Below are 17090 nucleotides of genomic sequence, written 5' to 3' on the forward strand. Positions count from 1 at the left end.
GTAGAAAACCTTTTTTTTTTTTTTTGTTGGTGCGGCTTATATTGAGGTGCGCTCTATAGTCCGGAAATTACGGTATTCAAAGTGTTTTGGCTTCTTCTGCAGCAGCAAGAACTTATTTCAGTCCTTCACAATAAGAGTCTCAAACATCTGTATGTATTATTCCATCTTTTAAAATCTCATTAGCATGAAAAAGTTTCATAGTTTGACTCGTTTCATGAAGTGAAACACATACGTTAAATGGAGAGTCCGCTGCTGCTGAGGTTTGATGGAGGCCAAGCCCACAGGCCACCTGCATGGTTCACCTTCCTCTTGACGACACCCCAGAGGCCAGTTCTCTGGCTGATCGAACCCAGTCAGCTCGCTTTTGGTACATTTGTGTGGGCGGATGAAAGGTCCTGCTGGAAAATCAAATCAGCGGAAGGAAGCATGAAGAGGTCCTGGTAGCTGGCTGCACTGACACAGGACCAACGTCAGCAGATGACATAAAACTACAAATCGTGACTCACTGCGGAAACTTCACTTACTTATAGCAACGCAGATCCGGAGCCTCGCTACTCGAGAGCCCCACCTTGGTTTCCAAATGCAGACACCTGAAAAGAAGACGTGGGACCACCGAGCATCAGTCTGGTTCTTCTTGTCCTAAACACGACAAAGATCTTCTGAATTGGTCAAAAATCTGAATTTTTTTTAAACTGCTAGAGTAACATTCCGGTTTGCCATCACGTTTGATCTGAGAAAAAGGAAAGTCTCACTTGATGCCGAGCGTAGACAAAGCACCCGTGTGCGAATCAGCTGGAAGGGTAAAGTTAGAGCTGAGTTGAGCTGTCCGTCTCCAGCTGTGCAGATCAGATCAACGTACAGATGTTGAATTTCTACAAACCGACTGGTCATTTCATAGCGTTCAGCTTTTATAACAACGGCCACAATACTGAGCTAGTCATAACACTCAGAATAACGCAGCCAATCACCCCCACTGGGATTATAAACGGTAGATTATTGAGTTTACATGGATAGAGACCGAAAAATGACTTTAAAAACAGGAAACAGTGTCAGAGGTGTGTGTGTGTGTGTGTGTGTGTGCGCGTGCGTGCGTGCGTGCGTGTGTGTGTGTGTGTGTGTGTGTGTGTGTGTGTGTGTGTGTGTGTGCGTGTGTGTGCGTGTGTGTGTGTGTGTGTGTGCATCAAAAGGAGGCTTTTACCTGCAAACTGAGGACATTAGTGTCAAAGTGAGGACATTGCACCTGTTCCTCACTTTGGTGCAGGGGTGGACTGGCCTATCTGGCATTCTGGCGCCGTCCCGGCGGGCCGCTTGCCCAGCTTGGGCCGACACTACTCCACAGTTGGTGATCTGCAGAACATTAGCTACATGGTGACCTGGACAGAGTTTTTCCAGGCATTTTTAGCAAGAAAAACGCGATAGAGCGATGACGTGGGAGTTGTTTTACCGCGTTAGCGTGTAGCTAATGTCCCGCTGGTCTCCGCCCGTGGAGAATGAGCTGATCTGGAAGGCCAGGGCTCCCGGTCGCAGCGGTCTGGCCCTGCTTGTATTTTAACAGTCCCAGTCCAGATTAGATCTCTCACATTCAGCCTAGAGATCAGTCCGCGGGCGGCAACACCCCCCACCCCCACCGCTCTCCCAATGGGGAGGGCCGACGATTCGAAAAAATGCCAGGGCCGAATTTTGGTCCCAGTCCACCCCTGCTTTGGCGCAATGCCACAGAGCTCTGCTCGTTAGTTTCAGATGTACAGTGTGAACTAAGTTTTAGTTTAGGTTAGGGTTAGGAATATACTGGTTATGGTTAGAGTTAGGGTTAGGCACAACCCACTAAAATGAATGGAAGTCAATTACGGTCCTCACAACGACTGTAAGACGAGAATGTGTGTGTATTCCTACAGGAAGTTGAGTAGATGCAAACCTGAGAAAGTGCAAAGCTGAGATTTGTGCACACACACACACACACAGACACACACAGTTGCACACACACACACACACACTCGAACAAACACAGACACATCAGGCGGCAGAATAACAACATGGAAATTATATGGAAATGAGATGGTAATCTGGCAACATTATTCTGCCCACCAGAGACTTGGAAGACCACAACCCCCCCCCCCACCACCACCACCCCCCCCCCCCACACACACACACACACACAATACCAAGGTGTTTGTAAGTGGTCTAAGTTTACTGTTACTATTAATCTGTCACATTAATTATGTTTATTGAAGTCAACAGAATCATTTCTACAATCAATTACAGTCAAACTTTTATGTTTTCCACATAATTTTATCCACGGATGTTCACCTTTAGGCCTATTTGAAAAACAACATTTTTTTAATCTCAATTAGGTTTTTTTTTCTTCTGGTTAATCATTAAATAAGTGTAATAAAAATAAAAACATACATTTTAAATTAAAATAATAAAGTCATATGTTTATAAAAATCCTTCAACACACACCACCTTCTTGCCACCCATTTATAATTCAAATGTTGTTATTTAAACTCTGAAGTCGTTTCAGCAACTTTTAATCGATCAGCGATCAAACCAGTCCAACCCAGAGTTAGCGTGTCCTGTTTCAGGCCCTGCATGTTCAGCGCTTGTCTACGTTTGTAAATAATACTAGAGGCTATTTGGGGGTGAACCACTCATGTTTTTATTCATGTTGGCCCAGATTTACTGAGTGAATGCAACACTGCCCTCTGTTGGCGTCATGCTTCTCCTACAACAGCACTGGCTCTAATGATAATCTGTAGAAATATTTGTTGAAGAATCGTTTTTCATCACAGAAGTCAGCTTTTACAGGAAACATATCTAAACATGATAGACGTTTTAATGAAACTAAGACACTTTTCTAAGATGGTCTAGTTCTTATTTTCTATAACCTCTAATAAAACTATTATAACATGTTTATGTTTATTTATTTAGCAGACGCTTTTATCCAAAGCGACTTACAGTTTATAACCTATAGGGCGTGTTGTGATCTGTGGGGGAAGCCGGAGTACCCGGAGGAAACCCACGCATGCATGAGGAGAACACGCAACTCCACGCAGAAAGGCTGCAGCCGAGTTTCGAACCCGCAACCTTCGTGCTGCGAGGCAACAGTGCTAACCACTGCACCACCATGCAATGAAGCATCTTATCAGTAAAAGTCACTAATGTGGTCTTTAATGCAGTGGTAACCAGCCTGGGGTCTGTGACCCCCCCCCCCCCCCCCCCCACCCCTCCAAGGGCATGCCCCCCCCAAAATTTTGTGTGTGCTGAGGTTGTGAGGTTACCATGATTATATCGGTAGAAGAAACACATTTATAAAAGCCAGAAAACACACTCTGTAAGAGTCCTAACTCTGTTTAAAAATAGTGATTATTCGCTTTTAATTGTGCGTGGAATTGGGGTTGGGGGGGGGGGGGGCTGGCTTTTCTTGGACACAGGAAAGGGGGTCCTCATGAAAAAAGGCTGGGAACCACTGGTCTAATGAAGGCTGAAGAAAGGCTTTCTTCTTAAATATTAGCAAATCAAATCAATTTTTTGTATTTTGAGCAAAATATCAAAATAAAACAGGAAACATTTTCTGAATCCATCCAAAAATATATTTTTTTAATTTGATAAATGTGCAAAAATAGTCTTTAGTGTTAGTTTTGTTTTGTTTCTGTCAGAAATGAAGGAAAAAGTCTTTAAAGTATTTTTCTTCGTCGTCGTCTTCCTCCGCTTATCCGGGTCCGGGTCGCGGGGGCAGCATCCCATCTAGGGAGCTCCAGATCGTCCTCTCCCCGGCCACCTCCACCAGCTCCTCCGGCAGGACCCCAAGGCATTCCCGGACCAGATTGGAGATGTAACCTCTCCAACGTGTCCTGGGTCGACCCGGGGGCCTCCTGCCGGCAGGACATGCCCGAAACACCTCCCCAGGGAGGCGTCCAGGAGGCATCCTGACCAGATGCCCAAACCACCTCAACTGGCTCCTTTCGATCCGGAGGAGCAGCGGTTCTACTCCGAGTCCCTCCCGAATGTCCGAGCTCCTCACCCTATCTCTAAAGCTGAGCCCGGCCACCCTACGGAGGAAACTCATTTCGGCCGCTTGTATCCGCGATCTCGTTCTTTCGGTCATTACCCAAAGCTCATGACCATAGGTGAGGATTGGGACGTAGATCGACCGGTAAATCGAGAGCCTGGCTTTCTGGCTCAGCTCCCTCTTCACCACGACAGATCGGCTCAGCGTCCGCATCACTGCAGACGCCGAACCAATCCGCCTGTCGATCTCCCGATCCCTCCTACCCTCACTCGTGAACAAGACCCCGAGATACTTAAACTCCTCCACTTGAGGTAGGACCTCTCCCCCGACCCGGAGTTGGCAAGCCGCCCTTTTCCGGTCGAGTAAAGTATTTTTCTTCCACCATATTTTTTATCTGCTCACATATAAATAAAAACGTTACGCTATGCTTTTGTTGCTCACCTCTAAGAGCTTCTACTGCGGACATCTATTCTCTTGTTCATAGAGCTGCACATAAAACCTTCACATAAGTCACCCAGATGTGCGAGTCTGTACATTGCCACCCGGTGGCCATGGATGAAGTTAAGTGACAACAAAACAATAAATAACAGTTTTATTGTGAAATAATATTTTTCTACATGCTACAAAGAAAAAAAACACCATTTGCATCCAAATGGACATCTAGAATATCCTTTGGAGACTACTTGTTTTAAAAATGATGTTCACAATATTTTTCTTGTCTTTAGATGAAGTAACAAATGCAAAAAGAAGCTTTAATAGTTAATTAATGAAATAGTAAAATTATTATGTGGCTCCTGCAGCTACACGGTAGCTCCTCGTCACCAGAGAGTGAATGGGTGGATCACTGTGTTGTGAAGCGCCTTGGGGTGGGTGGGTAGGTGGGTGTGTGTGTGTGTGTGGGTGGGGGGGGGGGGGTGTAGAACCCTAAGAAGGTGCTACACAAATTCAGGTCATTTATCATTTGTCTATTTTTATACGTTTAGAGGCTTTCTCCAGTCTTTTGCACGCTGCTAACTAAGCACATTTAAGATTTCTAAGAATTTAAGAAATATGTGCAAAAACAAAAACAATTACGATTCTAATGAATCATTTCACTGATGTATTCTGAGCAAATGACATCATGCACGCTGAAGAAAGATGGGAAGCGTTCTAAAACGCCTTCACCAACAACGAGACCGTTCCTGCCTTTCTTCCTCTCTGGTCGCCGCTGTTTGCTGGTTGCTCTTTTTTTTAAGTGGCTGTGATTGACAGCTGGACTAGATCCATGCAATATCACCCTGCACACGTTCCTATTCCCTCCTGGAGCCTTCATCCGCCGGTTAAATTAACCTTCCGTGCCAATGGGAGGGGGCCCTGCGTGGGCCAATCAGCAGGTGATTAGGCCAGGGGTGGGAGGGGTGAGGGGTCACCGCGATGGGGCCATCGTAAGCCTGATTGGTTTCAATCAGCAGCCAGCCGCGAGGACAGCTGGGAGCTGTGCCGCAGCGAGCACTAATCAACGCATCCCACAGCGAGGCATGAACAGCCGCCCGCCACACACACCCACACACAAACAAACACACAGCAGCAGATTGATGTTTGTGCACACACACACTGAAATCACTTACTTCTCTGCATGTGCACACCCAGACACAAGATGTACACAAACTCACACGGCAGGAGCACGGGGGAAAAGAACAGCAGATAAACAGATAACGTCTTAATGAAAACTGGGGGAGAAAAACAAGTGACAAAGACACGCGCCCTGAGGAACGCCACGCTAAACCAACTGACTAATTGCATTAGATCTATTAATTTGTCTAATGGTAAACCTGGTAAAGATCCGTGACATCGGTTTGGAACGCTGCGGCCTGTTCACCATTACAACACGCATCCCGCCACGCCTCAGGTGAGGCGTGTGCCACACAGAGGTGTGACCAAGTCACTGCTGTGCAAGTGTAGGGTTTGGTAAATCGAGTGCTTTAAGAGCTCAATAGATATTTTACCTCTGCTTATGACCAATAAGCTGTGAAGAGGTGTCAAAACAGAACCTAAAACTGACCACTGCTGGACGTTACACAAGTCACAAGTAAGTAACAAGTCTTTCCAGTCAAGTCTCGAGTCAAGTCCAAGTCAGAGACAACCAAGTCCAAGCGGAGTCCTAAGTCAATGATGTGGAAGTCCAAGTCATGTCCAAGTCCTTAACTGTGAATTTTCAAGTCATAGTCAAGTCATCTGTCCAACTTCAATTTAATGACGATGATAATAAATAAATTCCAGAAGTAAAGCTTCTAAAAGCTTCATTTATTTGCAACTGATTCTAAACAAAGTGCTGCTGCGTTCAGCAGAACAAGATCAAACCCAGAACGAAGAACGATTTTTGTCCATGTCGTGCCACTTTCGTGCTAAAATATTAAATATGCTCAAGTCAGCAGATGTAAGTCACTGGCGTTCAAGTCTGAGTCAAGATGTAAGTCTTTATAAATTTTATCAAGTCGAGTCTGACTCAAGTCCAAGTCATGTTACTCGAGTCCACACCTCTGGTGCTACACTTGGCTCTGATCAGTCAGATGATCAGAGTTTATTGATCAGTACTTGGTGGACGTAAAACAATCCGTCACGACGTCTGGTGGCGGCTGTCGGGATATTTTAGATGAAATTCTACAGCGCAGCAGAAAAAACTTGTTTATGAGTATCGTTTCTATTTTCTTCATCATTGCCACCTAGAAGGTTCAAATATGTTTGCCGTTGTGTGTGAGCAGGAACCATTTGCAGGGGCGTGGAGCCAGCCGACTATCGGGTGGGACACACTTATTTTAAACATTTGGTCGAAACTGCCACCATTTTTCTCTGACATATAAGATGAATTGATAAGAATTCTAAAATATTCTGGCTCTAGATTTATTTTTACTGAGGCTCATTGCAAATCCAGTTCGTCAGCCTTTGAGTAGCTCCTGGTAATGACTACAATCTCCTCCACAGAGTTAGAAACCAGCAACAGTGGTGTCATCTCCAAAGATCACAACATAATTACAAAGACACAGTAAGGAGGTCACTTCCGTACCTGTTCTGATAAATTACTGCAGCATGTAAACCATAATACATTGCTCAGAATAAAATAAATTAATACTTTCATCCATCCATCTTCTGTACCTGCTTGTCCACACAGGGTCGCCGGGGGCTGGTGCCCATCTCCTGCAGTCTCCGGGCAAACGGGCGGGGTACACCCTGGACAGGGCGCCAGTCCATCGCAGGGCAACACAGAGACAGACAGGACAAACAACCAAGCATGCACACACCTGAGGACAATTCAGAGAGGACCAGTCTTATTTTTGGACAGTGGGGAGAAGCCAGAGTACCCGGAGAGAACCCACGCACGCACAGGGGGAACATGCACTCTCCTTACAGAAAGTTCCCAAGCTGGGATTCGCACCCAGGACCTCCTTGCTGCAAGACAAGAGTGCAAACCACCTTGCCACTGTGCAGTCATTAATAGTTCAAATTTTTCAATAAACCTTCATTAAAATTATTAAGGTAACCCCTTTAACTCCCTAACGGGGGGGGGGGGGGGGGGATCAGTACAAATAATACCTCTTTTGCGTTTTTTGATGTGGGGCAATAAACTGATGATGTAAACTGATAATATTAATAATAAACTAATAATATTGTAAAGCAGCAATGTTACGCCCTTTCCTCAAACAGCTGCATGTTCTTTAGAATTTTCTTTTTTTTCTTAAAGTTCATTTAATGCTTCAATGTAGGGATGTGTATTGGTGAAATTATGGCGATACGATACGTATCACGATACGGGGAGACGATACAATGTTTCACAATATATTGCGATACATTCAGTCAGATGAAATTAGCAATTTTTTGACTCAATTTATTGTAGGAAAATTCAGCAAACTGTCAAAACTGATAACATGTTTAACATGAGGTATCCGAACCATAATAGAGGGATTTACATTTCAATGGTGGAAACAAAACCCATTGCACACTGCTGCTAACTAGCGGTCGACATTTGAGTTGCATCAATAGAAAATACACAAATGTTTGCATTTAAATTCTTATAAAAATTAGATGCACGGCTTTTAAATATCGATATATCGCTGTGAAAAAATCACGATATATTGCCATATTGATATTGTCATACATGCCTACTTCAGTGTGATGTAGGGACTTTAGAAATGCTCTACCAGTTGGTTGAGCAGGCAGGCAAATGGCTGAAGATAAAGTTTGCACGGAGTTTCATGGTCTTTCCCTTTTATTTGAACGACATATTTTATGATGGTCAAACACGCTGTACATGGAAAGACAATCACTTTTACAGATTAAAAAAATAAATAAACTCATACATAATTCCTGACAGGGGGAAACTCTGCAGCTTTAACTCCTCTGCCACCATCGACCCCAAAAATGCCTTCAAGGATTAATAGGTCTTTAATTTATTGTTTGTTTATTTATTTATTATTAATGTATTGTTCTGCATTTGAAGTCATCTTGACCAGATTTAAGGAGCCATTATTAAAGATCAGACATCTTTTATCTTTTGCATAAGCGGTTAATCACACGGTCTTCTGGTTTCAGCAGGGTTGGAAATGGTGGGGTTAAAAATGTGTCGGACAACAAAGGAATATGGAAAATTTTATTTAAAAGACCTTTACTTTAACAAATAAAACAAATTGCCCCTATATTTACAATTTTACAACACCCCCTACAAATATAAGAGAAAATCAATATCTTATGCAAGTGGATCAGGGTTTAGGATGGAAAATAAAACAAGAGTTTTGCTGTCTTTTTTCAGATAAAATGAAACAATGCACATCTATTTGAACATCAAATGCCAATAAACACTCCCATAACTGGATTCAATGTTCACACACCCACAAGGAGGGGTAGCAACCCCTAAGGCCAAAGCAGAGACGGTGTGTGTCTTCATGTAAAGCGGTTTCAGTCAGATGTGTGTGTGTGTGTGTGTGTGGGGGGGGGGGGGGAGAGGGGGGTTACATTTACAAAGCTGAGCAGCAGCTGCTTCACACGTTCCTGCAGCCTCAACATCTTTATTACTTCTGATCCACCCAGAAAATGCAGTGACTGCCTCCCTTGAACACACACACCAGGGGTGGACATGAACTTCAATACCAACCAACCGGCCAGCCGGGCCGGTAACTGAATATTTACCGGCCCCGCAGGTCAGCTGCCGAAACGAGTCAAAATAACAACTGAACCGTTTCAAATGTAATAAACCTTTATTTTGTACACATTCACAAACATAATAACGTATTCAAGTTTGAATTTGTTTGTTCCCTCAACAAAACTCGATTTTGTCGTTGCATACTTCCGGCATACAACGCAGTACATCACCTCCTCCGCTTTGCTGTACTCGAGCCATTCTCTGCGCCTCCCGTCTTCTTTAAACCGCCAAGAATCATTCCACCTACGCACACGCTTCTCTGCTTCATACCGTTTCGAACTGTCTCGCTTCTCCTCACCAGTTTTAAAGCGTTTTGCCGGAGATTTCATCAAGAAATCCCATCCCTGTGGCGGCGCCATCTTCCTGCGTGCTTGTGTGTTTCTAGCGTGGTTTCACTTCGTCTTTAATAGTGAACTTTTAGTTCACGTGACTATAACTAGAATCGTGCAGTACGTGCACGAATCGTACAAGTGCAGTACGTGCAGTACGTGGCTAGAGGCGCGCAGGTTCACGCGCGCAAAACGAAAACGGCGGCTTCCTACAGGGCGCGGCCATGATGTAGGTGAAAGCCGGTGTGTAAATGACAAACGAGGCTTGGGCGCCACCCGGGCGGTAAGTCGTCAAGTATTTACCGCCCGACGAAGAAAGTTTAGCTCCACTGGCGCTCGGGCGCTTTAAAGGTCCACCCCTGCACACATACACACACTACTGATCTCTGCACTGGGAGTCACTGAAGCTACAATCTGTAGTACTTTTCATCCGATGGCACCATCTAATCACTGACAAACGTATTCCACCTTAGAGATACCAAAACCAACTACTGGACCGTCCGGTCGTCAGTCTTGGCAAACCGCAGCACTTCTGTGCTTCCTTGGGTCCTCCATTCATTATGCACTTGTGTATTTAGCAAGGGAACACCTCTGGTGTGAGAGGTTCACAGCTCAATAACAGAGGAGAAACAGCCGGCTGCTAAAGCTCGTCACGGACAACAAAAAGACGTTTGGACCTCGAAAACAACCACTGGTGTTTAGCTCTATTTTGTTTTCCTTTGGCATCATGGGTCTCCGGTTCCAGCAGAAGCATCTCAGGGAAGATACCTGAGGGGAGGGGTGAGCGCTCCGTGACCGCGTTTGCGTTTCAAAACTAGCTTGTTCTGTAGATTCGCTTTAACAGCTTTAAGCTGTGGCTTCAACTTCCGCGTTCACGGTTGGAGGCGACACCTCTTGTTGAACGCTCGCTTTTAGCTAACGGAGCTATAACACAATTATCATTCTCACGTTATGTTTTATACTTTAGAAGACTTACTTGTGCATGAGAAAGGTCGCCAACCCTGCATCAGACTAGGTACGTCCTCAGATGTTCGCACACACTGTGATTGACATCCGTGTGTAAGAAGAAGTCTAACACTATTGGCGAATGCTGAACGGCGTTCAGTTCAAATTGCGTGGGGCTCTACGGGACAGGCTTGGCAAAAAATAAAAACATATGGCCTCTGTCGTAACACATGATAAAACTATCACTTTAACAGACATCTAAACAATCATAAATAAATCCTGGAAGGGGGAAAACTGCGGAAAGTTGCTAGCGTAGTGAACTAGACCAAATTCTTGCTTTGCAAAGTTTGGTCTAGGAACGCTCCACTGGAACCTCTGCAGCCCCTGACAGCATTCTGGCTGGCCAATCACAGCTCTCTAGAGGGGTTTCAAACACATAAAGAGCTGTGATTGGTCCATAACGGTGGGCCAATCATAGTGCTCTATCTGCTTAGTGAACAAATCACAGAGCTTTATCCGCTTTGTGGGCCAATCAAGGCACTCCATATGCCTGGTGGGTGGGATGATGCAACAGAGTGAAACAAGATGGCGACAGCTCGTTTGAAACGGCTTTTACATCCATTTTTGGGTTATTAGAACTTGGGCTTCATTAGAATCAGGAGCAGATAGATGTATTGAAGAGCTTTTTTTTTTTTTAAGAAAAAATGATGTTTTCTCCTTCAACTGCGGACCGCCTCATTTACCGATGGCTGTTGCGGTGAGTATGTCACATTCATTGTCCAGTAGAATGCGGAGATCATTTGAAAGACAACGGTAGAACCCGCCCCACAACCGAGAGCCGTCAGTGGAGCGTGGCCAGACTAAATAATACATACAGGCTAGAATGTTGCATTAATGTACTTCTGAGCTTTTTCTTAAAAACATGACAAGAAATCAAAAACGTTCTCGCTGCATCTTGAACGAAGCATCAGAATGTAAACAAACAGGAAGATCTTGTAAAAAGTGAGTAAAAATCCAGAGTAAAATGCTCTTTGTGCTCTCAGATAGCATTAAAATGTATTTTGCATAACCAGACGCTAAATATGCAGCATGATGATAAGCGACTGTGTGAAACCTTCAGTAACTAGCTTTGTTCACTGCAAACCACTTTAAGCTCCTGATCGGGTTGTTCTTTTCTGTCTGAGAGCTCTAAGGCACACAGAGCTTCATCCTAACCGCTGACAGCGTAGCTCTTCATTAGCTATTAATTAACAACCACGCTCCCAGTAGTGGTGATGAGGCAATGCTGAAGCAGGCACTGGGGCGAGAAAGCGGAAAACGCCTGGAGTAAGAGGAAAAACGAGGAAGAGGAAGGATCAGGCGAGGAGGAGGAGCTGGAATCATCACCGCTGAACACAACTTTGTGTCTTTTACCTTTTTGTTACAGCTTTATAAATGTTGCACAAGTAAAAACACCTGAACACAGCACAACAGCGCCCCCTGGTGTCAGAACATGACATGCATTAAGCTCCTCTAAACACAGAAAGCCCTTAGACTCTTCATTACAACGTTTCGCTTCAAGAGTTACATTTAAATAAAGTTCTTAAATCACTTTCAATGCATGCAGACGTTGACCTGCTTGAACGTTCAATTCATTTAATAAAACAGGGCTAACATGGCTGAAGGGCCTCATGATCAGTGTTGGGAACGTTACTTTAAAAAGTAATTAGTTATAGTTACTGATTACTTTGTCAAAAAGTAACTCAGTTACTAACTGAGTTATGAGATTATAAAAGTAACTAATTACCAAGAAAAATAACTACCTAGTTACTTTTTTCATTAAAGAATGCTAGAAGAATGGGTTAATTGAACTTAATTCACTATAAATGACTAATGACTGGAACATAATAAAATGTAGGTCCAAATGTTTTTTATAAATCTGAATAATTTAAATAAATAAGCACTTAACAGGAGGAGCTACTAACAGGAGCATTACACTTATCTAGACTATTAAAAGGTCACTGTGTGATATTTAACAAGACCCCAGTCAGCTAAAATTTAAAATTGCAAATAGAAACACCTGTACAGGTTCCCGAGCCTTTAAATGGTCTCTCAGTCTAGTTAAATTACAGACATGTAATTTTGTACAGTATTTTAATTTTTCCAGGTTCACATAATTGTGTGTTTTTAGCAGCATTTCTGTTGCTGGTAATCTAGTAACGGTTAAATAAATAAAATCCTTTAAAATGACACTAGAAGAGGCACAAGCCTGATGGAGGACTTAAATGTACTAACGTGGGTCAGACCCAACCACAGAAGAGCTGAAGCTGGGTGGTAAACACACACACAGGTAGTTCTAATAACACCTGAGCTCCATGACGTCTGAGACTGATGCATCAGTGTTACAGCGGGACTAAAGACATGATCAGAAACAGGTTACAGCTGGATGATCTAGGAAGGTAGAAGATCAGGACGTCTGAGCGGTGAACAGGTGAGCGGACCTTCGGGACGTCCCGCTGTCACGCTAAGAAGGACACGGCTGCAGATCCACACCTGCAGCCGTAGATATTCATCACGTCTTCCTCGTTCTTCACGGGCCGTGATGCGCTTGGATGAAAACATCTGCCTCTTCAGTTCCTGATCAGCTGATGACAGCTTCAACACACCGCACTGCTTAATGCACGCATTTCCTGATCAGTAACAGAAACCACGTTTTGATAAAAGAAGACGTAATTAATTAGTTTGCTCGTTACAGAAATAAATATATTTTTTAACGTGGTTATTTTAAACGGCGTTATTCCCATCACTGCTCTGTTGTGTCTACAGCATGCAGTGACAGTGAGAACACTGAGGGTCTCCGCCCACCCGGCCATCATCATCGTGTTTGTAAGTGCTTACCGACACCTCTCTCTCCCTGGCTGCAGCTGAGGTGTGGCGGTCAGAAAGCCTCACGCTGTTGCTCAACGTTCGACAAGCACATAGTAACGCACAACCTTCCGTCCCCAGTAACGTAACGGCGTTGCAACGGCGGGAAAAGTAATTAGATTATTCCGTTACCTAAAAAAGAACGCCGTTATACTTAAACGGCGTTACTCCCAACACTGCTCATAATACAACGGAAACTAAAACAGAAACTATAGACGAAGTTACGAACTCTCATTTAAAAGTATTTTGTTTTGTTAATATAATCTAAACAAACATTTTATAACGTAACAAAAACAAATAGTGCAAATTACTTCTTTTTCCCCATCAGGAAGGTTCTTTGGTGTCCGTGTTACACGCGTGACTATCAACATGATCAGTTCACCGTCGTGGCTCGTTCTGATTGGCAGATTTTTATGGTAAAATATTCGTTTGTGACTCTTTTTTGCTTTGTGACGTTTAACTCAAGTCACTCAAAGTGCTAAATTACAATAAAATAAAAGCCAGTAAAACATTTCTTTACTGAATAAAATCCCTCAAACTAAAACAGCGTGTGTGTGTGTGTGTGTGTGTGTGTGTGTGTGTGTGTGTGTGTGTGTGTGTGTGTGAGACTTGTTGATGATAATCGGAACTGTTGGTATAACCGTTGAACATTAAGATCACTTGAATAAGTTTTAGTTTCCCACAAACAAAAAGATAAAACTACCCTGAAAAGAACATCCAGCTACAGAAACAGACATTCAGACGCGACAGCGGTGAGTCCTGTTCCTTTCTTATGTTTTAGTCTAAATGAATAAAAAACAAGAGCCTTTCTAAGCGACGCCAAACGTTTGAGTGGAGTTGTGGATCTTAGCTTCCTGGTTTTGACTCAGCGTGGAAGTCCAGGAAGTCAACAATCCGATGACGTGTTCTCCACTGGACCGAAGCCGTGAACTGGGCTTCCCTCTGTAGAACCATAAGTCTTCGCTTTCTGAGGCTCTTCTGTGGCACAAACGGGTGATTTGTTGTCGAGCACTCTTGGAAGGTAAAGCTGCCAAAACATCAAATAAACAATTTTACTTTTTATTTTCGCACTTCTCTAATGCAAAAATAAACATTTTCTTTAAAACCACTAATATTTACTGCATATAACCCTTCATGTGTTGCATTATCTAGAATAGTCATCCACTCTGCGTAGGGATGGGTACCTTTGACGTTTGAATCGATTCAGTACTAATTCCTGGTACCTAGGAATCGATACCGGTACTTAACGGTACCAATTTTAGATACTTTTGAGTGTTTAATATTTTAATTCTCTTTTATAATTAAATATATATATTTCTCAATATATAACCATATTTGATAAATATCACGATAAATAACATTCAACTGTTTGTATTTTAACATCGTCCTTGTAGTTTTATAAGCTGATAATTAAACTGAAGCAAACATCTTTACTGTGAACTAAATTTACTGTGTATCTTCATTCCTTTTACCGTCCGTTTTCATTTGATTTTTCCTACTGGGAAGTTAGAATTTCCGAGGAGAAAGCGAACGCACCATTAGCTGATAACAATGGTGGCAATGGAAGCTAACATATCAAGCTAAGGTTATCTTAACAGTTTATTTAGCTGCTGGAGCAGATTAAAATGATGATGCCTCACACTTAGATCGTTGTCGCTGGTTTCATCTTCACCCAATCACCCGTCGCATTTAGTTAAGTGAAGCCAAACTTTAGAGCGCGTTCATGTTCTTCTAGTTGGAAATTCGGAGTTCCGAGGAGAAAGCGAACGCACCATTAGCGGAACGGAAGCTAACATATCAAGCTAACGTTATCTTAAACATTTTATTTACCTACTGGAGCAGATTAAGATGAGGATGTCTCACTTAGATCGTTGTCTGTCGCTGGTTTCATCATCACCCAGTTACCCATCACATTTAGTGAAGTGGACCCAAGCGTTAGCGTGCGTTCTTTCTACCATGCTGCTCTGTTTACAACTCGCTCGCAGCGACCGACGACATAACGCTCTTGCGCATGCGCAGCTGTCTAGGCAAGTTCTCGTTATGAAGGACGGGTACCGAAACGAGGCACCGTCTCAAATAACGTGAATCGGTGCTCAGTCGGTACTATGGAATTCGGTCGGTACCTTAAAAAGTACCGAATTCGGTACCCATCGCTACCCTGCAGCAGCTGGTGCACCAATAACGTCTTAGTTCATAAATAACACCAGGAACATGAATAATAGGAACAATAAACAGACAAGGTAACTCCAGGTCAACAGGAAGTGTGTTTGAAACGACGTCGTCGTGGAATTAAAGTTCTCCACCTGTATGTTTTTTTCCACTCCCTCTGCCGTGTTGTCATCCTGCTCCGTGACCTGAGGAACAAAAGGAGGCATCAGAGCGAGGGATGACACGACAGCATCACCTTCACTCACTAGGAAACACCCACCTCGTAGTTAAGGGGGCTGAGGTATTTAAGATGGCCGAAGCAGGTGATGAGGAGGGAGAAGACCACTGTGACGCACAGCACCACTAAGGTGAACAGAGACGTTGAAGTCTTGAAACCTGGAAAAGCGTATTTCAAACCGTCACAAAGTTATAATAGTAAAATAATTTGTAAAGTGATTTGAAATAGAAAAAATTACGACTTTTGATATTTATGTAATAAAAATTTGCTGAAATAAAGACAAACATTGAATTTCTTATGTAAAAACAAATAAAAATGTCAAAAAGGACGTTTAAAATTCACTAAAACGGTGACGTTTTTAAACAAAAATAGCTTTTCTAAAATATCCACTTCAAAAGATCTGAACTATCCCTTTAAACGCTGACAGACGTGAATGTTGGATCATATTTCTCATTCATACCTCCGCCTGAGACTGGCCGATATGGCTTAAAATCAATATCACCATATATTGAGGATTTCACCTCGATACCGATAGATGGATGATAACTTCAGATATGCGCAGAAAAGGATATGCGTGGGTGTTGAGGCATCTGGGAAGGCCCATATCCTGGGCCATCTGAGCTCAGGAATTCACATGATAGGGTGGGGCCAGGTTTCACAATGAGCTCACCCGAAACTCTGGCTGAATAGGACCCACACCCACCCTCAATGTGTTTATGTAGAAGATCATCAGGGGGTCTTTTGCTCTCTCTTCGGGGGGAAACCCCCACTGGGTTTAAATCTGGGACTCTCCACCATTTGACCTTAGAACTGAAGAAGCCTCTCGGATGAGAGGTGAAACGTCTTCAAGCAACTCAAAGAAGTCCAGACGCTTTTCTTTCAAAGCTCATTAGACTTCAACTGTTTTAATATCTTAGGCAGAAGTTTGGAATAAAACTGCTAAATCTTTATATTTACAAACATTTTCTGAACCTGAATGCATCCAACTTCATCCACAGGGTTCAAAATGAGTTAGGTTCCAAATGAACCAGATCATTTAATTTTTCCATCACCAGTAACGCTCTCGTGTCGAACCTGCTCGGAGGACAGAGAAGAAGTAAAGCCAGATCAGGCAGATGATTGGTGCAGCCAGAGTTTGATTGACAGCTCCCAGATGGACCTGGCGGTCAAGGTGAGTGGGCAAGAAAGCAAAGTACAAGTTGTGTCTGTCCACCAGGTGCTTCAGCAACATGTAGAGGAGGCCTGATGAGACAAACACAGGGTCATTTTTAGCTAGACAATATTAAAGGTTAGCTGACAACGATTATGATGTAGATGACTGAGAATCAACCGGGATATGTAACC

At 43.3% G+C, this 17090-nt stretch overlaps 1 protein-coding gene across 2 annotated transcripts in view; it reads right to left on the bottom strand.

Moving 5' to 3' along the window:
- Positions 1 to 14067: 14067 nt before the first annotated feature.
- Positions 14068 to 17090, bottom strand: part of tmem63a (transmembrane protein 63A) — a 32870-nt gene continuing 29847 nt past the window's right edge. For both annotated transcript variants that reach the window (XM_015948048.3, XM_054748291.2), the window contains exons 20-23: positions 16821 to 16988; positions 15789 to 15904; positions 15664 to 15714; positions 14068 to 14387 (exon numbers count right to left, since the gene is read on the bottom strand). In XM_015948048.3, coding sequence (XP_015803534.3) covers positions 14247 to 14387; positions 15664 to 15714; positions 15789 to 15904; positions 16821 to 16988 — 476 coding nt within the window. In that variant the 3' untranslated portion in view covers positions 14068 to 14246. The remainder of the gene's footprint in view (positions 14388 to 15663; positions 15715 to 15788; positions 15905 to 16820; positions 16989 to 17090) is intronic.

Source organism: Nothobranchius furzeri, chromosome 2 (assembly GCF_043380555.1).
Source record: "Nothobranchius furzeri strain GRZ-AD chromosome 2, NfurGRZ-RIMD1, whole genome shotgun sequence".
In the NCBI taxonomy this organism is placed as follows: Eukaryota; Metazoa; Chordata; class Actinopteri; order Cyprinodontiformes; family Nothobranchiidae; genus Nothobranchius; species Nothobranchius furzeri.